Consider the following 22010-nt stretch of genomic DNA (forward strand, 5'->3'; position numbering starts at 1 on the left):
TGCACCCCTGAAAGCCCAACCGCCTCGGGGACAAGCCCCTGCGGATGGCGCGATAATCTCCGGCTCAGGAGCAAGCTGCTGATAACCACCATCCTGAACCCTGCTGACTTCAGGGACGGTGATCGCCTTGGTGCCGAGCAGCTTCTCAACATCAGCCGTAATCTCCTCGATCGACCGGGATGGTTTCTTGTTGTAGCTCTCCTCCTCCTCCTCACCCTCCACTCTCCCCTCAAGCCGCCAGGGCTCACTCCCCACCCCTGCGTAGACCCTCAGCTCAGCCTCAGCATCCCTAATCGCAGTATTCTGCTTAAACTCTCCCATCCTCTTCTCATGCTGCGCCTTCAATTTTTGAATCTCGGCCTGAACCTCCGCAATCTTAGCCTGAGCTCTCTCCCGCATCTTGTCAGCCAACCCCGGCTCAAGACGCCCGGTATAAGGCTTCTTAGGCAACTGCTCCAAAACATCCCCACTCTGCGCCTCAAAAATCCCCTCCGTAAGCGAAGGAGCGCGCCCTTCTTCCCAAGCCCAAGATCAGAAACCTCCAGCTGCCCAATCCGATACGGCGACGACAAAATCTCCTCCATCCACTCATGATTCTGCTGGTACCGATGCATGCTCATCTCCCGAGGACTCAAGTGATCAAACATATCACCCCGATGAACATCCTCGTCATCATCCAGCGCCCCATCAGCACTCGGATACCCAGCACCCATCGGGTGTCCCGGCTGGGCCTGTTGCCCCCGTCTCTTAGACGGGGGCTGGCCAGGTCCGCCCGGTCCACCAAGATATGCCGTCCGAGTGTTCATTGGCTGCTGTTGCATTGGCGGCACATAAATCGACTGTCCGCGCTGAGGGAAGGGAATCTGCGGCCAGTTGACGCGATCAGACAGCATAAACTCCTTGCGAACAATCTGCCCCAGCTGAAAAAGGTGTTGACGGTTGTTCATGATCGACTGTATTTGAGGTGGCACGCCAAAAGAACTGGTGGGGTATCTGTCTTGATTCTCGCTCGGGCCGTAGTGAACAATCCAAAGATTCGGGTCGATCTGGGGGGGGTTCGCGACCTGGGCATCACGGGCGTGAGCGAGGCGAAACCGTCTTCGAGAGTGCATGGTGATCTGCTCGCCGGCGCGCCAGCCACACTTTTGGAAGTAAATCTCAAGAACCTAGACTCATTGTTAGCCATATTGCACCCATAACAAAACTCCTCGTCTAGAACAAGGGAGACGCATCCGTACCAAACCATTGTTGAGGGGGTTGCTGAGCATAACCTCAGGAGAGGCCCAGTAGTATCCGTCGCTCGAGAACTCGTTTCCGCGGCGGGCAGTCGGTTGCCACATGAGAAAGATGGTGCTGTCCGCGGGGCAATCGAGGTAGGTCCAGTAGAAGGGCGCCTTATCCCGGGCGATGCTGGGAGCCTGCATCAACCATTTTGTCACATCGTTCAGTTCGACCCTGGACATCAAAGGATAGCGGAATGTCGAAATCAGGTGGACATGCGGCAGCTATCAATCGCAAGTATTAACAAACATGGCTCTACCAGATTTGCGACGGGAATATTGGAACGGGCAAATACACACCAAGTCCTGGTGGACATTGTGACTTGGGTCGGACATTGTGAAAGGCTATGATGTCGTTGAAAATGCTGAAAATTCAGGCAAAGCGGAGTCGAAGCGACCAATGCAGTTGGCCCTATGGCCGGGGTTATTCTGTGGTAGAATTCGGTTGCGATGCGGATAACTCTGGTGTTGCGCGACGAGCTCTGGTCGAGTTTGCGACCGCGCTTTTCCTGTCGCGGATTGGAGGTTGACTTTGGTTGATTGACTGCTTTACACTCGCGCCCAGGAACTGTTGCCAGTGGCCCACCAGCCAGAGTGATGGACCGTGCGTCACCTAGCCGCCCGTTGCCAGGCACTGCCAAGACAATGGCCGTCCATCCACGTGACTACCATCACTCCAACCACCAGGCATACTTCACATTCATCACATACGTCATACCTCTCTCATATTCAAGGCTAAAATAGTTTGTTGAATCAGAAAATCATAAAATTCATTGCTTGACAACTGCGGTATCTAATCTCAGGCTCCGTTCCATACGAAACATTCACGAGCTAACTATCCATCTAAATCAGCAGCCCGCATCAGCCTTTTGTTGTTGCCAATGTCCCTTCCCATTAATCCATGCTCCAGTTTTATATTTATGCTTGGTAAGTAGAAGCAGAGACGTTGCCTCCTCTGCCGGTCCAATTGACGTGGATATCTTGCCCCTCGGGGTACTTGGCCGTGGCAGCCTCGGGCTTGATTCTGAAGGTGTGGGCACCGAAGTAATCACGCTGAGCCTGGAGGAGGTTGGCGGGCAGGTCTTTGGTTCTGTAGCCATCAAACCACGACAGGGCAGTGGAGAAAGAGGGGATGGGGAGACCAAGGAGCGAGGCCTTGGAGACGACGTCTCTCCAGCCGGGCTGAGCCTTGTGGATGGCCTTGTTGAAGAAGTCGTCAAAGAGGAGGTTCTCAAGGTCGGGGTTGTTGCGATAGGCGGCGGTGATGTCCTTGAGGAAGACGGAGCGGATAATACAGCCACCACGCCACATGAGGGCAATGGAGGGCTTGTTGAGCTTCCAGCCGTACTCCTTGGCCGCCTCCTGCATGAGCATGAAGCCTTGTGCGTAGGAGATGATCTTGGAGGCATAGAGGGCCTGCTCGAGGTCCTCGAGGAACTGCTCCTTGTTACCCTCGAAGGTGGTGGCACGGCCAACAAACTCGAGCTTGGTGGAAGCCTTGACACGCTCCTCCTTGATGCCAGACAGGCAGCGAGCGAGCACAGACTCGGCAATGAGAGTGACGGGCATGCCCAAGTCCAGGGCGTTGACGGCAGTCCACTTGCCGGTACCCTTCTGGCCGGCCTTGTCGAGGATCTTCTCGACGAGAGGCTTGCCATCCTCATCGTTGAAGTACATGATGTCCTTGGTGATCTCGATCAGGAAAGAGTCGAGGACACCGTTGTTCCACTTGGTGAAGGTGTCACCAATCTCCTTGCTGGACATGCCGAGACCGCGCTTCATGATATCGTACGCCTTTGTTCTGACTGTTAGCCCCCTGATTCATAGCTGACCTGCCTTTGGATTTGGCCTTGGCATTGCAGAACAACATACCTCACAGATCAACTGCATGTCACCGTACTCGATACCGTTGTGCACCATCTTGACGTAGTGACCAGCACCCTCGTCACCAACCCACTCACAGCAAGCCTCACCACCGCTCTTGGCAGCAATGCTCTGGAAGATGTCCTTGATGAAGGGCCAGGCTGACTCATCACCACCGGGCATGATGGAGGGGCCGTAGCGGGCACCCTCCTCACCACCGGAGACACCGGCACCGACGAAGCGGAGACCCTTGGAGGCAAGGTACTTTGTTCTCCGGTTGGAGTCGGGGAAATGTGAGTTACCGCCATCGATGATGATGTCACCAGCCTCGAGAAGGGGAAGGAGGGTCTCGATCCAGTCATCGACAGCCTTGCCGGCCTGGACGAGAAGCATGATGCGGCGGGGGCTCTTGAGCTTCTTAACGAACTCCTCGGTAGAGTGAGCGCCGACAATGCTCTTGCCCTTGGCCTCGTTGGCAAGGAAGCGGTCGACCTTGGAAACGGTACGGTTGAAAGCGCAAACGGTGAAGCCATGGTCGGCCATGTTCAGAATCAAGTTCTGGCCCCTTTTTTCACGCACAGTCAGCACATCTGCCCCCGGGGGCTGCTCTGGGGAACCGCCGGAGCTGGGTAGTAGACTTACATGACGGCCAGGCCGATGAGGCCGAGATCAGCACTTCCACCATCATCACTGTTAGCATTTCTTTGGGATTGGAGGTTAAGGAGGGAGCCAGCAGCGTTCACAACGCCGCCGACGTTGATATTCGCCAGGCGGGCGCTGAGGAGGGGGACTCAGTAGGTGTAGATAGGCAAAGCACTCCGTCACCGGCAAAGCTGTTGTAGTAGAAAACGACAGGCGTGTTGCACCGGCATTGGCTGGAGTGAGGCCATACCTCCTCTCTCTCTCGCACGCCGATGACTCGAGCACAGCGCAAATACGCCCCGACTTCCTGCTTTCTGGGTGACGGAGCGGGGAGGTGGGGTAAAGAGAACTTACACAGCGCCAGACATTGTGAAGGAAATCTGCAACAGGGGGACGGTCAAGGTGCAAAAGGTGAAGTTGTAGAGGTGCTGTCCGGAGCAGAATTGATGGAAGGGAGTAATCCTCAGCCAGGGGGATTTGTTATGGAGAAAGTCAGAGAGGGAGGGGAGAAATGGCGGACTGAATGACGAAACTTTTAAGAGGACCCGAGCTTTCGAGGTCGGAGGGGGAGGGTCATTGTTCAAGTGCGTGCAGCGGACAGCGGACAGCGGGACAGCGGGCAGCTTGGCCTGACGGGAGACTCCCAAACAGCGGATAATTTGACGCGGGGCTTACTCAGGCAGTTACCTCGACCATGACCATGACCGCCTCACGACCCAACTGAAATGAAATGCCCGTAACGTGCCACCTCCTCCCGTCACTACCTCTTCTTCTGAGCCCTTGGACACTGGGAAGCTTCCAGGTTGCCCCCAATGACCGGGATGTGCGCCCTTGCCTGGCCCCAGAAGGAGGGGACAACCCAGGAGGTGCCTTTGTATTTTTATCAGATCCTCCCAGTCGTCTGATGAAGCTATCGGTTTCGCCGCCCCGGAGCTTGGAGCTTGGGGGACCGTGGGGACTTGGCTTCTGTTCCACGATCCGCCATCGCGTGGGAATCAACTGGGCGGCTGGACCGAGTGACAAATCCCACCGTCGCTCGGGGCATCTCGACTGTGTAGCTTCTCATTGAGAGCAAGGTCCCGGGTTTTTGTTGGGAATCCTCGAGCCAAAGCAGACCCTACATACATCCTTTTCTTAGCCCGACACGTACTGCTTCGGATTCATCAGCTTGTTGGTTTCGAAACACCAGTGCCCCCCAAGGTGCCGCTTGGGGGAAGCACGGCACAGACAACCGCAGACATCGACCCGCCGCGCGCATTTGGACGAACTTGAAGGTTCCGGCGCCGGATCCCACCAATGCCCACATTGACAGCAACCTCCGTCAGTCAGCCATGACCCACGGGAGCTTACCGCCCAGCTGCCGGACATATACGTTCCTGTCTATCAGCCTGGTTCGACATGCTGCTCTCTGTAATTCAGATGATGGGAAAAACCTGGGATTGGACGGTCATCCACAATGTCAACTGTTCTTCCGCGGATACATCGGAGCTAATCATCTTCAAGACGAACCAGTTCAAGGAGATGTTACATCCACCGAGAACCACAGACCTTATAACAGCAAGCTTCTCACCGACACTAGCCTAACAAATAAAAAGTGACACTGACAAGTCCGGTTCTTGAAGTGTTCGGTTGGCGCCCCCACGGTTTCGAGATCTGAGGCGAGTGGACTCCCCACCCAACGATGGACTGCTGTCCGCAATGTTCTTACACAACAGCTTTCACCAAATTCCCGCAAAGCACTGGGGGCAACATTACTTCAAGAACCAGGGGACCGCTTTTTTCGACTTCAGGCTCTTCTTGCCATGAGCCAATGGGAATTATTTCCCTCGAGTGAGAAAAAAAACTGAACTCCGATCACTGTCCGTTCAAAGGTCCGGTGTTCGCAAGGGTAGAAGCAAAGGAAAAGTACAGCCCTTTCGCGTCTTTTGCTCCTCGCGCGCCGGTTTGTTAAGCCAAGCTGTCGCAAAAAAAACAAGGAGGGGTAGAAAAGACCCCTCCACTGCCATGACCCCTTGGTTGGGTGGGGTTGTGATCGTGGGCCCCTTGTTGGTTAAACAGACTGTGGATGATGATTAAGCTCCAACGTCCGACGTCGTCTATGCTGTTTGGCCCAGAAGATCAATGATATCAGAACGGGCCTCACAACTCAAATATTATCCACAGTACAGATGAAGAATGGCAATTGCTACGAACTGACACAGAATAGCTCTTAGCCAACCCTTTGAGGCAATGGCCTTCACCTTGCCGCCTTAACTCCACAGTGTGACGGCAGTCTTCAACTCAGTCAACCCTTGGCGATTGCCATCCAACATATCTCCGGATATTCTAAAGACATGACTGAAATATATGAGTACTAAAGGTTCCCAAAAAATCGAATCATGGTGGTGATAAATAGCACCAAGACTCCTTGGATGTTCTGAGACTTTGCAAACCATACGTACCGGAAATGCCTTCCCCCACGGAGATATCAAAACCGCCGTGATGGAACCCTCTCTCTGTTGATATCTCCACTGTATGCCAATCCCAAGAATATCTACATAGCGCACGGCCATAAAACGAACTGTACTTGTCCGCGGAAAGAGAACAAGAGCTTATCATTTTGCCTCGCCTACTACTCACTCTGTGAACCAAATGTGACACTTTGAGTTACCAAGCCAACTTCAAAGCCCTACCTCAAACGGGAGTTGGCAGGTTTAGATATCGTCAATATTTATATTCAATCTCTGAAAAGAGTATATGTAAACTGGTTATCATTCTTGATTTGACTTATAGCAGCAGCCATCTTCCCCAGGATGTGATAAAATTTAAGCTCTGGTGGACTAGGGAAAGCTATCAACGCTCACCCGCGACCCCAAATCAAATCTCTGACGAAACTGGACCAGACAGCAGCGTTTACTTAAGATCTGATGACCCTGGGGAAAACAGCAGCGCTCGCTCACGATACTTCAAAAGAGCCCTCGCGAATTTGGGAACAACAGCTTCGTTCACCAACGATATCTCAAATTAAAGCTTGGACGAATCTTCTTAAAAGTGGGGATGAACACCTTCCAAATATAGTTGTATCATCACAACGAAAAGTCTTCATGATCACACCAAGACATCCAAGCCATTGTCATATGTTACTGTACATTATTATTGTATCAAACAAGAGCTCGCCACGAGCCCTCGATGCCAACCCATCAAGCCACCTCCATCGTCTACCAATTCAGTGAAACCCCTATGCCCTGAAACAACGCCCATAACCGTTCCAATTACGCCCATGCTGTAAACTATCCTCCCGTCCCAGTCTCGTAAACCACCCGGGGCTTCAACCAGAACTTTTGATGCCTCTTGAGAAGAGAAGAGAAAACAAAGTATGTACAATAGTTTAAAAATGCCGCTGCCCATCCCCTCTCAACTGGGGGCTGCTCGTCATGAAAAGTCTTGTAATTATATTGCACCATGAAAAAGCCATGAGAAGACCACCCCCACCCCCATCACCAACCGCCTCAATAATCCTCAACCTCACCGATAGAAGACATCTTGAGGTCAATCTCCGACTTGACACTCCTGATCGAAGCCTCAATACGCTTCCGAATAATCGCACCGACCGACTTGGCAAGGTTCTCCTCATATTGCTTGAGCTGTTTCTTGAGATTAGCAATCTCCGCCCGCACACTGGCCTTGTCGTCATGGTCGTCTTCATCTCCATCGTCATCATCATCATCCCCATCCTCTTCTGACTCCTCTTCATCTTCTGACTCTTCCTCCTCCACAACTTCCTCCTCCTCAATCTGGGCAACAGGAGTACCAGTATTCGCGGTAAGTGGCGTAACAGCATCAGGAGCAACAGCCGGCGTAGGCTGATCAAGACCCTCCATCGGCGTCTCTGGCGCATTCATGAAAGCATCCATCAGCGCAGCCTCGTCAAGCTCCTCCTCGACCTTATCGAGTTGCTCATCATCCTCTTCACCCTCAGCATCCTCCTCATAATCTTCAGACTCCGACTCCTCGACAATTCTACTGTCTAGAACCTCCGTCCTGGTGCTGACAGCCTCCCGATCAGCCGCCAATAACCTTTCCACCTCGGCCTCCTTGTTCTGGATCTCGAGCTTCGACAATCGCTTGCGGAAACGACGATTTCTGGCATCGTGCATTGGGGGCGTTATACCGTGTGGCCAGCGATGACCGTGCTCAACAGCCTTTGGCAGCGGCGCAGTCTTGGCCTCCTCCTCGTTCTTGACTTCAGCAAAGACCAACATCATCTGACAAATATCCGCGGACTTGACCATGGCCTTTTTATCCCACGTCTTCATACCCTCAGTGATGGTAGGGAGATCGAGGAGAATCGCCGCATAGTACTTCCCGCGAACAATCCACACAGCACGTCGACCTTCGTCGTCCAGAAACTTAAAGTTGACCTCGGCACCATTGCCGATTTTCTTTTCTGTGATGCACTGTCGTATATAATCGCAGTCTTCGTTGTCCATAAAGCGCATGACAAATTGTTCCTCGATAACCGGATCAATCTCGCGATCTTCCGCCTCCGAGTCGTAGCCTTCGCCGAGAGGCCGGTGAGGAATCTTGCCTACTGGCTTCAATTTGAGCGTTGGTTTAGTCGAGATGGTGCCGCCGGGAGTTGTTGGTTTGAGCGTAATCTTCGTCTTCTTGGCTAGTGGTCCGGATCCATTGGCTAATGGTATGTCCTCATCGTCATCACTCTGATGAGCCCTCTTCTTGAGTGTGGGCTTTGGTCTTCTCCCAGCCTTGGTAGTTGTGACTTTTGGGGCGGGCGGAGCGACGGCGACCTCTGCTGTCGAACTCGCTGCTGGGAAATAGCCAGAGGGAGGATTCGGCTCGGCGGGGGTGGGTGGAAGCGATTTTCGCACCAATTTGATCTTTGGCGCGCCTGATGGCGTTTGAGCACCGGGAGACATTGCGCTGGATCCGGCGAGACCAGGTGGAGGACTTGTCGCGCCAAGGGCTGAGCTTGTGGTTTTCAGGGTGAGTCGCCCGGGAACGGGTGGGGGAGGTGGTTGTTCCATAATGGCGATTGGGATGGGTTTTTCGTATCGCAGTTAGGACTTGTCTCGCGCGAGCGATTCGATTCTGGAGGTATGCGGTTTAGAGGAAAAGTCGCGACTCGGGGTAAGATGTTGTAGGATGAGTTCCTGGCTCGGTGTCGCGGCGGGCGGGAGTTTGAAGGAGTTCTTGAGCTGAGGATTGGAAGCGCAGTCAAAGAAACCGTAATCGCCGTGTCGCCATGAACGTGGGAAAAGGTGATGGAACGGGGAGAAGAAAATTCAACCTGCCCCGCGTCGAATTGCTGCTGTTTGGCAGGCGGGAGGTGGCCAGCAAGGTGCCTTTGGGAAGCTCCAAAGTGGATGTTGAGATTCTAGAGCTCGGGCCACTGGCATTCACTTTGCCGCTCGATAAGCCTTATCAGAGGATGGCCCACAATTCCCTGTATTCCCAATGGCTGCACCAGCCACCTACAGTGACATCAGCCACAACTAACGTTGACTTCGAAGTGGGCCGATGGTCTTGGAAGCAACAGCGTTTTTGGCACGTCACGTCTCTCTTCCTCCACCCAATTTCACCAAGACACCATCACATCTCTTTTGTGAGCCAGACATACTCGGTTGAAAAACAGTTGCGGGAGAATAGCCGTCGGCTCACAGGTACGTACCATACATACGCAACGGTCTTGCTCTCAATTCCGTTGTCGGCGCAACACTTGGAACAAGAAATTCATCATGTCGTACTCGGGTCCTCCAGGTCTCCCAAAGTCGGCGTCGCACCCTTCGCTGCCCCCGCGCCCTCCGACTACCAAGCTCCCCGGTGGCTTCAAGCCTGCCTTCTCGGCCGCCCCGACACATCCGCCGGCTCCCTCAGTCCCCGGTTACTCGGCGCCGCCCTCATACCCAGGCTACGGCGCCGCTGCCGCACCCGGCTATGGCGCGCCCCCTTCAGCAGCGCCCTACGTGGGCAACCCATCAACTCCCTCCGTAGGAGCTGGATATGGTCAACCAGGAACATACAACTATCAACAACAAAGCTACCCGCAAGCGCCAGTCGCACAAGCAGCCCCGAGCTACTATGGCGCTCCCGCTACCACCAGCTATGCCACACCTCCCCAAATTCGGAACCCCTTCGCCGCCCCTGTAGCAGCCTCTGCCGGTCCCGCGGGTGACTATGATCCAGAAATGGCGGCTCAGATAGCGCAATGGCAAAGCGCCTACATGCCAAAAGATCCATCAGACCCGGCAAACAAGACTGCTGCCAAGGGCACAAATGGACAAGCAACAGCCGATACAACCGACCCCAACGTTGGTTGGGACGGGACCGACAAAAAGAAAACGGTATACCGAGAAGGCGGCGGCAAAAAATGGCAAGACGACACTCTTCTCGAATGGGACCCTACCCATCTACGTCTTTTTGTCGGTAATCTGGCTGGTGAAACTACAGATGACTCTTTACTGAAAGCGTTTTCCCGGTGGAAGAGCGTACAAAAAGCCAAGGTTGTCCGTGATAAGCGAACGACGAAGAGCAAGGGTTTTGGCTTTGTGAGTTTTAGCGACGCAGACGACTTCTTCCAGGCAGCCAAGGAGATGAACGGCAAGTATATCCAGAGTCATCCTGTGGTTGTGCGCAAAGCGAAGACAGAGATCAAGCCGCAGGCTGTCAAGGATGATAGGAAGGGGAAGCATCAGCATAAGAGGGGTCACGGGGGAAATAAGGCTGGGAATGGGATGGGAGGACAGGAGAAGGGCGCTGGGGCTTACGAGCCGCATCTTGGTCCTGTGGCTGGGGGTGGGATTGTGAAGCCGGGGCAGAAGACGAAGGGAGGTTTAAAGTTGCTTGGTTGAGTGGAAGTATTGGCATTGTTTTCAGCATTGTTTGAGCCTATCATTTGGTCGTTCAGAAGTGTGCTTGGATATTGGATGCTACAAGTGTATTGCTATGAGATTGCAATTAGCCGCTGTGTATAGATTCTCATTTGGTAGATAGATGTGGGCTTCCATGGGTGCCTAGATTGGTTTCGCTATCATAACAAGTAAAAATTCACTAATGTATCATCTTGACCAAGAATTTATGTTTTGTATTCTGCCATTTTACGCCTCCTATGCTGCTATGCTATGTATGATGTGTATTGTCTGGTAATGATGATAATGTACGCCTTGCCCGCCTGTCTGTCTGTCCGTATACAGACAGAAAGACGGATTTGAATGCCCAAAGAAAGTCTTCCAAGATAGCGCCGCCGTCTCCCGAACCCCCCTTCCCCACTACTCCGTATGTGTTCGCCTGTACTTTTCCATGCTGTTTTGTTTTCTGTGCTCGACTCCAACTCTTTCCCGCTTCCGTCCCGTTTGGTAGGTATAGATGTTGACGAAGTAAGTTTAACTTTAAACGTTGTCTGGTTTCCTTCTTGTTGTTCCGGGGGTATCATAGATATACAAATAACTGAAAAGAAATATAAGAAAATCAAATACAGTGTTACAGCGGTTTAATCCTCCCTCCTATCCTGCAAATGCTTATCCGGGGATTTCGACACGGGTCTACTAACGACCTCTGCGCCGTCCGCGGTAAACAACACCCCGTCGTCGTGATCGTCAAGACTTTCCCTCCGCAACAAACCCGCGGCTTCACCCCTGCGAGGGAGATCATCATCATCATCCTCCTCCTCGTCGCTGCCGCTCGAGGGACCATCAGTGGTGTGCTCTTCCAACGGATGCTCCTGCCCTTTATGCACACCTTCCTGCGCTTCCCGTCTCATCTTGGAGATTTTAATGTAATTGTACGCTCCTATCGCGACGAGGGTTACAGTCAGGCCGATGATGTTGACAAATGTCATGCGATCGCCAAAAACAATCGCAGCCGCCGAGATGGTGACTGCCTCTTTGAATATCCCCGCGATGGACAAGGTGACGACGCTGGTGCGTTGAAGGAGGGCGAACTCGGCGGCTGTCATGAAAAAGGCGATCATGCCGGGGAATAGGAGGATCAATGGCGCCATGAGGGTGCCGCGTTCTTCTGCTATGGCGGAGAGGCCTTTGATGAGGCCGGAGACGCCCTCGACGGGGAAGGCGATGGTCAACAGGGAGACGAACATTACTGGAGCGAGGAAGAAGATGGAGCTGAAGGGGTTGGAGGTGGCGGGGTTGCGGAGGAGGAGGATTTGGGTTAGGGCCCAACGGAAGCCGCTGAAGAAGGCGGCCGAGATGACGAGGAGGAAGCCGGGGAGGTTGAAGGAGACTTCGCCCGCTACCATCATTACTACGCCGAGGGTCATGGTGGCGATGATGGCTGTTAGGCGCCAGGTGGGGGATTCGAGGCGGAAGAGGAAGGCGAAGAGGAGGACGAAGGCTAGGGAGGAGGATTTACACATTGCTAAAGACACGGTGAGTTGGGTGACTGGGGGAGTTGGAGAGAAAGGCAGGGGGCTTACTGTAGAAGGTGAGGGTGATGAATTGCAACGAGGTGTTCCCTAATCCTATGTCGAGACCTGTTGCTAGACCGCAGGGGCCGATGCGGGTGAGGTAGAATAACGGTGACATTAGGGGTTTCTTGGATTCTGGCGAGTCCAGCTCGCCTGGATTTGGAACATGGCCGTTGGTGGGCCGGAAGGATGGGAAGAGATATAGGACGAGGGAGGCTAGGGAAAATTGCACGAGCATGTGCATGGCTGTTGTAAACATAGGAAATGGGAAGCCGAGCTTGTCGGGAGAGAACATCCATTTGTTGTACTATAAGATAGGTCAGTATCTCATGGCAGAGAGAGGCCAAGGGTTTTTTTGGGGGGGGGATGACTTACAAGTGATATCAACAGGGAAAAAAAGTACCATAACCCAATGAGCCCAGCGTTGATCAACAACTCCTTCATCACAAAGCGGTCCGCCTCTTTTTGTTCGTCTGGCGACACCTTCTCTCGTACTATTCTCTGGTCGAGTAATTGGTTGCGAGTTCTCTTTTTCTTTTTTCTCGTCCGCTCCTTTGCCGTCAAACCAGTCTCCTCGTCGTCATGAAGGTCCTCGTCTGACAATTCCACGTCCAACTCGTCCATCCGTAGAGGTTCTCCCAGACTGCCCTCCTCTGATATTTTTGGCTCGTCGATGCCATGGCCCCGCGCGTGTGGCGACCGGTGACGATTGTTAGCGACATTGGCGGGATTGATCAAGCTGCTTCGTCGGCGACGGTGCCCTGAGGGTGCTAGAGAATCCATCTCGATGTCGTCACCAGCCAATTTGGATCCCGTTGCGGGATGTGGGTGCGTGGAGGATGTCCAAGGGCCAGGGACTGATACAACAGCTGCTAGCGGTGGTGTAGCGGATAGCGGTGTCGCGTGCCCGGGAGGTGTTGGCTTCTGCTGATCGAGATGTCTCGGGACAGAGACGTCGGTGTCGATGTCGGCGTCAGAGGGCGGTTCAGGGACGGGGAGATGGGACGGAGGATGGGCAGGTTCAATTGATGGGAATAGGGAAGGGAGAGACATTGTTCAAACGTCGGAGCCCTCACTGGACTCATCATGGGGTTCAATTCGATCAATTCCAGCGCATTGGTGTTCGCTAAACTCTGGGCCCGGTGGTCCCTAGCATCATCAGCCATGGCAGCAAAGATGAGCGGTGGAGCGGTTGGGGCCCCGAGACGTGGCCGGATTGGTCCCAGCGATGGTCCAGCAGCAGCAGGAAACAGGGGGACCGCCGGCTTTGGGCGAGGTCGCCAGTGGTTGGCTGCCTTTGCCAAGCCTACTTGGAACGCGCCGGAGCATTTTGCCTGCCCGCTACCTGGCATTTAACTGTCTTCCACCGTTAACCCATCCGTGATCGCCTGCTATCTTTGCTTTCCATTTGATGTTTGATGATGTCTCTCTCTGTCTTCCAATAACGTTATCTGGTCTGTTTCGTCATTCCTGGTTTGTTCATTTTTGTCCGCCAGGAGAATTACAAGAGTGGAACGGACCGAAACCAAAACGTGGTGACCGGAACACATAGCCGAAGATGTACAACAACCCCAGAGACAGAGAGTAACACCTACTCACAACGACGACTGAACCCTGAACTACCTCTACGGCAAATATCATCACTCCCTCAACCATCTCGGTTGACTAACAAGATCCTGAGAACAGGCCGTAGGGTGATGGGATGTTGACAAGAGCCAAGCTTCCAGTCCACCTACTGCTTGGATCACGTATGTAATGGTTACTAATAGCCTCGTGCAGCTTACCATCACGGCCAGGCGACCCCTTTATCCTGCACCGTTCGTTGCTGTGTTGCCGTGGAGCATTTCACATGTACTACTTCGTCTGAACTCTGGAATCTGTACGGCTTTCCATCTCTGGATGGTGGTCACGAGACAAAGCCGGCATGATGCTTAGCCCGGAAATAACCCCACCATCCACATGCATTTACAGATGATTGTACAAGAGCCTGTCTTCTCAACCTTGGGCAGCTGATGGTGACGAGAGATGTATCAGAATATCTTCACGGACCCCTTCGCTTCTGTTCTGCCCATATCATCGAAGCCCCAACCTCCAAAAGCCCACCCATGGAAGCTTCTCTCAGCTTGAGCAATCTGACGGAACTAGGCAGGTGAGAGTACTTTACCTATGCGCTTCGGGGTCTTTATTCGGCCTCACAGCAAGCTCAAAACTATCGCCATTGGAGGGAGGCAATGGGTGCTGACTCAGTATGCCACCCGAAACACCCGCATCTGCTGCAAAACGGCCAACACGATAAAGAGGAATGAGGGTTTCCAGAGCTGTAAGCCTTATTCATGATCATGTAACGAATCTAAAAACCTATATATATTTGAGGTGGTGTTGAAGGTCGCAATATTTTGGGTGTCAGAATTAGATCTTGATTTGATCGTGGGGCAGCTTTCCATCCTGATCTAGAAACTGATCGACCAAAGCGTTTGTTGGCGTCATTGTTTGTTTCCCCTCCAAGAGCTAGCTACATATCTGATCAAAGGTACCTTAGCTTTGTGGTTTCTTATTCATCACGCATGCCGGCTGGCTTCAAGTACTATCAGCCAGACCCCGCCAATACCGACGCTTTGTCAACGATACCGCCGTTCAAAATGGCGGCATCGTGTTCGACCCAGGGTGCTGGTAGCCAGATGAGACAACAGGGTGCGGGGTATCTGCCGATTGAGAATTATGGCTTGATTGGAAACATGAGGACATGCGCCCTCGTGGGCATGGATGGCAGTGTTGATTACATGTGTTGGTTGGTTTGTCTGAATTCGAGATCAAAACATCTGGCTAATTGATATATACAGGCCCGAGTTTGACTCTCCTTCTGTCTTCTGCCGCCTCTTGGATAAGGATAAGGGGGGTTACTTCAGCATCCATCCAGCTTCCCATCTCAATTGCACCACCAAACAGCAGTACTTGCCTTCTTCCAACATCCTCCAGACCAGATACATTCACGAAGATGGTGTCGTGGACCTGGTGGACTTCTTCCCTCGACCCAAGAGCTCAAAGGTCATCTTCAAGGGGCCCAAACAATCGGCCTATCGAGAGATGACCAGCGTTCAAGAAGAGCTCAAGAAATGGCTCGTCCGACGTGTAGAGTGTATCCGCGGCCACCTCGAGCTCGACGTCGAGCTCTTCCCGGCCTTTGAGTACGCCACCGAACCACACGAGACCACCATCGTCCAAGAAACCAACGTCGCCCACGGTTCAACAAGCAAAACCGTCACCTTCCACAGCAAAAACGTCAAGCTCCAACTCGACGTCACCATCGACCGGGGTGAAGACAACGACGACAAGTACCCCAGCGTCAAGTTCAAAAAAGTCATGAAAGAAGGCATGCTCGGCGAAGGCGTGGTAGCCAGCATCCACATCCACCCAGGCCAGGCCGTCTCCTTCGTTTTGAGGAACGACCTCCCCAACCACGTAACAGAGGTCATCTCCCCCGCCGTCCTCGACACCCAGCAACACGACACACAATCTTATTGGTACAACTGGATCTCCCAATCCAAATACAAAGGCCGCTGGCGCGAAGTCGTCTCCCGCTCCCTCATGATCCTGAAGCTCATGACCTACGAACCCACCGGCGCCATCATCGCCGCCCCCACCTTCTCCATCCCCGAAGACATCGGCGGCGTCCGCAACTGGGACTACAGGTTCTGCTGGGTCAGGGACGCATCCTTCACAATCTACATCCTCCTCCGCCTCGGCTTCACAGAAGAAGCAGACGCCTACATGGACTTTATCAACGAGCGCTTCCTCCAATCCCGCGTCTCCGACGGTGGACTTCCCATCATGTTCACCATCCGAGGCGAGACTGACATCCCCGAGCGGGAACTTTCCCATCTAGACGGGTACAAAGGCTCCAAACCGGTGCGCGTCGGCAACGGCGCGGCGTTTCATCAACAATTCGACATTTACGGCGAACTGATGGACGCCATCTACCTCTACAACAAATACGGCAAACCCATCCACTACGACGCCTGGGTGACGGTCCGTCAGCTCTTGGATTACGTCCTGACGATCCTCGACCAGCCAGACATGTCCATCTGGGAAGTCCGCAACAACAAGCAAAACTTCACTTACTCCAAAATCATGCTCTGGGTCGCCTTTGACCGGGGTCTGCGGCTTGCCGAGAAGAGGAATTTCCCTTGTCCTAATAGGTGGAAGTGGCTGGAGGCAAAGGATAAACTCTATGAGGAAATCATGGAACGGGGCTACAACAAGGAGATGAAGTGTTTCGTCCAGAGTTATGAGAACAACACAATGCTGGATAGTAGTATACTTATCGCCCCGTTGGTGTTTTTTATTGCGCCGAATGATCCGAGGTTTTTGAATACTTTGGACAGGATTATGTTGCCGCCGGAGAAGGGGGGGTTGACGAGTACTGGGTTGGTGTATAGGTATGATACGGAATTATCCGAGGATGGTAAGCTCCCCCTTTGCTGATTTCTTGACAAACAGACCACAAGCTGACACAACTGCTGAAATAGGTGTGGGAGGGAGAGAAGGCGCGTTTAGCATGTGCACGTTCTGGCTGGTGGAAGCCATGACGCGAGCGTCGGTGTATGAGCCAAAGTATCTGGTCAGGGCGATCAACCTGTTTGAGAACATGCTCAGCTTCTCGAACCATCTGATGATGTTCAGTGAAGAAATCAGCAGGAGTGGTGAGCAGTTGGGGAACACACCGCAAGCGTTCTCCCATCTGGCGCTGATCAGTGCGGCGTTTAATTTGGATAGGGTGTCGGAGTTTAAGCGCTGAACGGTGAGGTAGTAGATACTTATGAGGAAATGATGATATGTAAAGTTCTTGGTTTATATGTTTCCGTCTGCATACCTCGATTGGTAGCCATTCACCCTCCCCACAAAAGCGAAAGTGACACTAGCCTATATTATATGGTGAACCACGCCTCAAAGGTGGACGAATAGGCCTTTTAACTATCTGTAAAGACCTATCAACTATCTTAGAAAGCTTCACAATTATCCTTCGAGGTATGTCTCACAATATAATATGGGTTGATCTACTTTCGCTGTGCCAAATATTTGTGGTGAGGGCGCCATTATACATCAATATTACAACACGCTACTTCTGTCGCTATTTTCAGTCCTATCCCTTCCTCAAAATTAAACTGGCCCATTCAATCAGTGTATCTGCTCCAGCTTCTATTCGTGCTACCTCCAGAACCCCTCCTTTGCTCAAAGTGAAATAGCACCCCCGAGTACCTAGATATCCTCTTGTCTTCCGTAAATCACCCCCCCCCCCCCCCCCAAAAAAAAAAAAAAACGCCACTCGCTATGCCTGTATTTTCCCTGCCTGGCCCAGCAACTCAAAAATGGTATCTAAACAAACGCGCCGGTACCCATGCTTCTTCTCCTCTTGCTCAATTTGCAGGCCTGAAATCAAACTTCCACCGACCCCAACACGAAAAAGCTCCCATCAGACGAGCAAAATGTCTCACCATCATTCTCTGCCCCCGCCTCCTCCGCTCCACCCTCTCCCTCAGTACTCACACTCTCCCTTCCCAGCGTTGGAGGACTAGAGACAGATTCCTCCCCAGTCTCCTAAGCCCCCAAGTCATCCATCTCAACCCCATTTTCCACACCACCCATGCCAATCCCAATGTCCAGATCCATATCCACGTCCTCATCCGCAAGCGAACTAAGCCCCGAACTGCCCGGACGTGAATCTTCCCCGTCGCCATTTACGAGGTTATGGTTCTCCAACGGTGGTGGTGTCGGTCTCTCGGCTGCCTTTTTTCGTATCTCCTCCCACTCTCTGATGCTTGTCGGGCCTCCTCCCTCAATAGCTACCTCTCCTTGCTCGATTGGTCGGCCTAGAAGTGTGCCAAGAAATTTGGTGTCGTCCGCTCCTTTGCTGTGTTTCTTTATGAGGGCTATGCATGAGTTAGCAAGATAGATCTGTAATAAAAAGGAGGCCAGGGCGGAACAAACCGTCAAGATAATCCTTCGCCTCATCATTTCCATCAAGCGCTATCCTCTGAATCTCCTTGTTGATTGGCCCCATCGCCCAGGCAATAAATGCCTCCACTCCTCTCATGTCCTCGATTCCGAGGTAGTCTTGCTCCTGTTGGGACTTCTCCGGTAATAAAGCACCGACTTCTTGAAGCGCCATCCGCACGTCTACTACTGATGGTGTGGCGACTGAAGGGCTGGTTACGCCTGGTGGTGGGACATAGTCGGAGTAGGGGTTAAGAAATGGGCCGTCTGGCGCGATGAATGTGCCGTTATTGAGCTCAAAGAGGATTTCGTCCTCGTCTGTGAAGCCATCTAGAGCGTGGCTGTTGAGGGTGGCGTGCTTGGCCGTGAGGAAGCATAGTCGGTCGAGGTAGGCAGCTGCTAGTTGCGTGACAAAATCCAATACTGAAGGCTTCATTGCGTGGTAACCGGTTGCGCGAAGGATCTGAAGGACTGCTGGCCTCAGGAGGGCCTGGAAGTAAGCCGGCGTTGGCGCCATTCTGAGAGTGCTTGGGATGAGGTTGATGAAATGGGTGATGATTTTCGAATGGTGGTTCGAATTGTGAGCGATGGATGAATACAAATCGCACGCAATTCCCGATTTCTGAGTTTGAGTTGACAAAAGTGCCGAGTCGATGAGTTAGGTCAAACAGCTCGACTCCCACGATGTGGGTTGGCGTGTTCGACTTGGGGGGTCGCAACCAGAACAGCTCCAGTCAACAGCTCTCTGCCATCACCGTCGACCTCCTATCCGATGATCTCCCCCGTCTGAGCTTGCGCTGCAATTTGACCCCAGCTGGCGCACTCCCTTCCCAACTTCCGCTCTCCTCGTCTCAGCGCCAGGAACCTTCGGTGTAGAACGTGATGCCGTAGCTGAATCCTGTGAGTGTATCGATCTTTAAACACGCAATTCTGATATGTAATATGATAACAGAGTCGTGGGAGGTACCAATTGCGCGCTGATGAAGATTGTTGATGCTGATTTGGAGTCGGTGATGTGAGTGAGTGGGAGTCGTGAACTTTCAGGTGAACCGTGCCAGGCGTGTCTGCAAGGGAGCTCACTTGCGGTGGTGGGGCGCCAGGGTCCACACCTTCGGTGAGAGTGGGGTGGCTCTAGCGTTCCCGTTATTTGCACCCTCACCCCCTCCATGGACATCATTTTCTACTGCACAGTAAGCTCATGATGAAGAATTGCTGTTCTGCAGCAGGTACTATGAGCATGATATTCTACGAGGAGGGAGGCAACATATGTGTATTATTGCTCCGCCGTGTACCTACAAAACCCAACGTGACACAGTCTCAGGCCAAGAGTCTATACCAAAGCAGCCTCGAACTGACTGCTGACTTTTCCCCGGAAACTTCACTTCTAGTCACTATGTAACGAAGCCAGGTAATTCGGACCCAGCTGAATGGTGGATATAGTCGTGCTAGGTAGGTATCTCGGGAAGTATGCAGCTGAATTTCTGCGAGCAACGGACAGCTGTAACCACCAGTCAGCTCGCTGTAGACACCAACATACGAGACTCGGCTCTATCATGTGAGGTCTCAGGATAGCTTGACTGAAGCCCAAACACCCATACCCATAGTACTCATTCCTGAGGTAATATGCTCCCCAAATCGTTGTATACATACAATACATCATATTATACACAAAGGCGCGGACCCCCCATTCGCCCAACACCTCACCACCCCCCAACCCCAAAGCCAAAGTGACCCTACATCACCCTTTACATGGTCTTGAGGTAGTTGCTCTCCTTGATGTTGGCACGTCTCTCCTTGCGCATGGCCTTGCGCAGTTCCTGTCTCTTGTCGGCCGCCTCCAACACCTCCTTGAGCTCGCCGGTCGGGGCGGCGGGAAGGTTGATGGTCTGCTTCTGGATTGGGATCTTTGGTGCGAGGGCCTCGAGGTCACCGGATGCCATGAGTTTCGCCTCGAGTTGTCGCTGTCTCTTCGCCGCTAATCTACGTTGCTTCTTGGATTTGGCTGTGAAAAGGATTGTTGTTAGCATACGAATACTCCCCTGACCGCACACACACAAGAAGAATGAAACATACAATAAGCATCTCCAGCATCCGCATCAGCATCATCGCTGCGCTTCTGTCCTACTTCCACGCACTTCCAGAGCCACTCGGGGTACTGATCATCGGGGAGCGCCACAGGATCGGTTTTGCCCTTGAGGTAGTTGAGGCCGTTGAGAACGGTGCCAGCAGGGCATGACGAGAGACCGGCGGCATTGTCTGCTGTTGGCTCGGTGTTTAAGGGAGTGAGTTCGGGAGCCTCGGCGGCAGCGGCGGCATTGCGCGCGCGGAGGGTGGTGCTGAAGAAGGCTTGTGGTATCCTCGGTGTCGTCCTCGTCACTGTTTGGGATGTGATTGCTGTGAACTGCCTGGAGGTCAGGCCAGACGCCTGCCGGAGACACCTTCGGCAGATCATGATTTTTGAAGAATGTGTCGGCGAACGGGGGACTGCTGTGGTTGGTGGTGGAATGGGGGAGGGGCACTTCTTGAAGGCCGCGGGTGGTTTGCGGAGGAGCCAAGCTAAAAATTTCTAGGGAGGCCGAGATGCACAATTGCGCCGTTTGGTAATTGGATGGATGTCATGTCCAGCTCACGACAAGCGCAACATCTACATTTTAAAATCAACTATTGCGCATGGGCATAAAACATGTAATTGACACTTAAACATATTCACGGTGATTTTAACAGGTCTCCATTGTCTGTATTTACAATATCGAGTCCCCGGCGCAGCGACTCAATGGCCAAGGTAAACAGCTGCCATGCTTGCTCTGCCGTCATGGCTGCTTGTTCCTGCCGAGTCCACCCATCCACCACCACAGCTACCCGGCCGTCCACTTTATAATGCCGTCTATTCACTCCCCAAAGCTCACATTCACTGTCTTCAAAATCCATGTCGGTCCGCAACCCCTCATTCCTTGGGAATAATGTTTTGCTGCTCAAAGAGGTAACCCTTGGCCCGGGAGTCCTTGAGAAGCTCGAGATACCGCTCTGCACCATATCATTAGTATATATTCCAATGACAAACACCAAAAATTCCGCATAGTTTCTGGCCAGAATCCCCAATCACATAGCGTCGATCCTGTCCTTCTGATGCCCTGCCATCTTCCCCAGACCAAAACTAACCTCTGAGACGACCGCACTTCTCCAAGTGGTTGACACCCTCCCGGTAGTAACATTTGCTCAGCTCCTCCCGCACTAGCCGACCCATCATGACCTGAACCCATTGCTCCCGGATAATGGCATCTTGAGCGGCCTTGAGGCGCTTGGTGTCCTCGAAATCGACGCCATCGAAGGAGGCGGGGACCTTGGGCTTCTTGGCCAGGAAGGCCTCGGACTCGGGGGTAGGCATGATGCTGGAGGAAAGGCCTGCGAATTGGTGATATTCGGGGCCTGACTATCGGTTTGTTGCGGCGGGTGGACAGCAGGGTTCGGTGCAGCAGTCCAGCGACGGAGATGCTTCACTTCGAGAGCGGGATGCCGAACTCACAACGCCATTGCCAGCTGCCCACCTACCGCAGGTGGTCCGAGCTCCCAAGCTTGCTGTGCGCTCTGCCATATTCTGCCTGATTTTACAGGCGGCAAATTGGACGCAATACTGCCAAGGCCAATTCCGTGCACAAAACCCATTACAGCCAACTAGCGTGCTTCACCGCCCGCGTTGCCCCGCTAAAAAGTGCAAGATAAGAGTTTTTTCTGCTTATCGAGCCTCGCGAGCGCAAGCTTTGCGACTGCCCTCTTATAAATTTCTTCCCTCCTTCCCCCAACCTCCCACCAAACTT

At 52.9% G+C, this 22010-nt stretch overlaps 9 protein-coding genes across 9 annotated transcripts; 2 read left to right on the forward strand and 7 right to left on the reverse strand.

Moving 5' to 3' along the window:
- PODANS_1_11740 (uncharacterized protein) lies at window positions 1-1505 on the reverse strand (the record flags this gene model as incomplete). The annotated part of the gene is made up of 3 exons (XM_001908806.1): window positions 1-471; window positions 540-1157; window positions 1239-1505. Coding segments are annotated over 3 exons (1356 nt in total), but the record flags the coding sequence as incomplete, so codon positions are not given.
- Window positions 1506-2198: 693 nt separating this feature from the next.
- Window positions 2199-4153, reverse strand: PODANS_1_11750 (uncharacterized protein; the record flags this gene model as incomplete). The annotated part of the gene is made up of 4 exons (XM_001908807.1): window positions 2199-3074; window positions 3153-3708; window positions 3786-3920; window positions 4140-4153. 4 exons carry the CDS (start codon window positions 4151-4153, stop codon window positions 2199-2201), a joined length of 1581 nt encoding a protein of 526 aa, XP_001908842.1.
- A 3120-nt stretch (window positions 4154-7273) lies between these two features.
- Window positions 7274-8809, reverse strand: PODANS_1_11760 (uncharacterized protein; the record flags this gene model as incomplete). The annotated part of the gene is made up of 1 exon (XM_001908808.1): window positions 7274-8809. One exon carries the CDS (start codon window positions 8807-8809, stop codon window positions 7274-7276), a length of 1536 nt encoding a protein of 511 aa, XP_001908843.1.
- A 711-nt stretch (window positions 8810-9520) lies between these two features.
- PODANS_1_11770 (uncharacterized protein) lies at window positions 9521-10633 on the forward strand (the record flags this gene model as incomplete). The annotated part of the gene is made up of 1 exon (XM_001908809.1): window positions 9521-10633. The coding sequence occupies one exon, from the start codon at window positions 9521-9523 to the stop codon at window positions 10631-10633; it is 1113 nt and encodes a 370-aa protein (XP_001908844.1).
- A 638-nt stretch (window positions 10634-11271) lies between these two features.
- Window positions 11272-13257, reverse strand: PODANS_1_11780 (uncharacterized protein; the record flags this gene model as incomplete). The annotated part of the gene is made up of 3 exons (XM_001908810.1): window positions 11272-12155; window positions 12214-12511; window positions 12580-13257. 3 exons carry the CDS (start codon window positions 13255-13257, stop codon window positions 11272-11274), a joined length of 1860 nt encoding a protein of 619 aa, XP_001908845.1.
- Window positions 13258-14768: 1511 nt separating this feature from the next.
- PODANS_1_11790 (uncharacterized protein) lies at window positions 14769-16999 on the forward strand (the record flags this gene model as incomplete). Its single annotated transcript, XM_001908811.1, has 3 exons — window positions 14769-14992; window positions 15045-16666; window positions 16731-16999. 3 exons carry the CDS (start codon window positions 14769-14771, stop codon window positions 16997-16999), a joined length of 2115 nt encoding a protein of 704 aa, XP_001908846.1.
- An 800-nt stretch (window positions 17000-17799) lies between these two features.
- On the reverse strand, window positions 17800-18712 carry PODANS_1_11800 (uncharacterized protein; the record flags this gene model as incomplete). Its single annotated transcript, XM_001908812.1, has 2 exons — window positions 17800-18107; window positions 18190-18712. 2 exons carry the CDS (start codon window positions 18710-18712, stop codon window positions 17800-17802), a joined length of 831 nt encoding a protein of 276 aa, XP_001908847.1.
- A 1228-nt stretch (window positions 18713-19940) lies between these two features.
- On the reverse strand, window positions 19941-20647 carry PODANS_1_11810 (uncharacterized protein; the record flags this gene model as incomplete). Its single annotated transcript, XM_001908813.1, has 2 exons — window positions 19941-20197; window positions 20269-20647. 2 exons carry the CDS (start codon window positions 20645-20647, stop codon window positions 19941-19943), a joined length of 636 nt encoding a protein of 211 aa, XP_001908848.1.
- Window positions 20648-21139: 492 nt separating this feature from the next.
- Window positions 21140-21580, reverse strand: PODANS_1_11820 (uncharacterized protein; the record flags this gene model as incomplete). The annotated part of the gene is made up of 2 exons (XM_001908814.1): window positions 21140-21219; window positions 21355-21580. The coding sequence occupies 2 exons, from the start codon at window positions 21578-21580 to the stop codon at window positions 21140-21142; spliced, it is 306 nt and encodes a 101-aa protein (XP_001908849.1).
- Window positions 21581-22010: the final 430 nt, after the last annotated feature.

This window comes from Podospora anserina, chromosome 1 (assembly GCF_000226545.1).
Source record: "Podospora anserina S mat+ genomic DNA chromosome 1, supercontig 2".
Lineage (NCBI taxonomy): Eukaryota > Fungi > Ascomycota > Sordariomycetes > Sordariales > Podosporaceae > Podospora > Podospora anserina.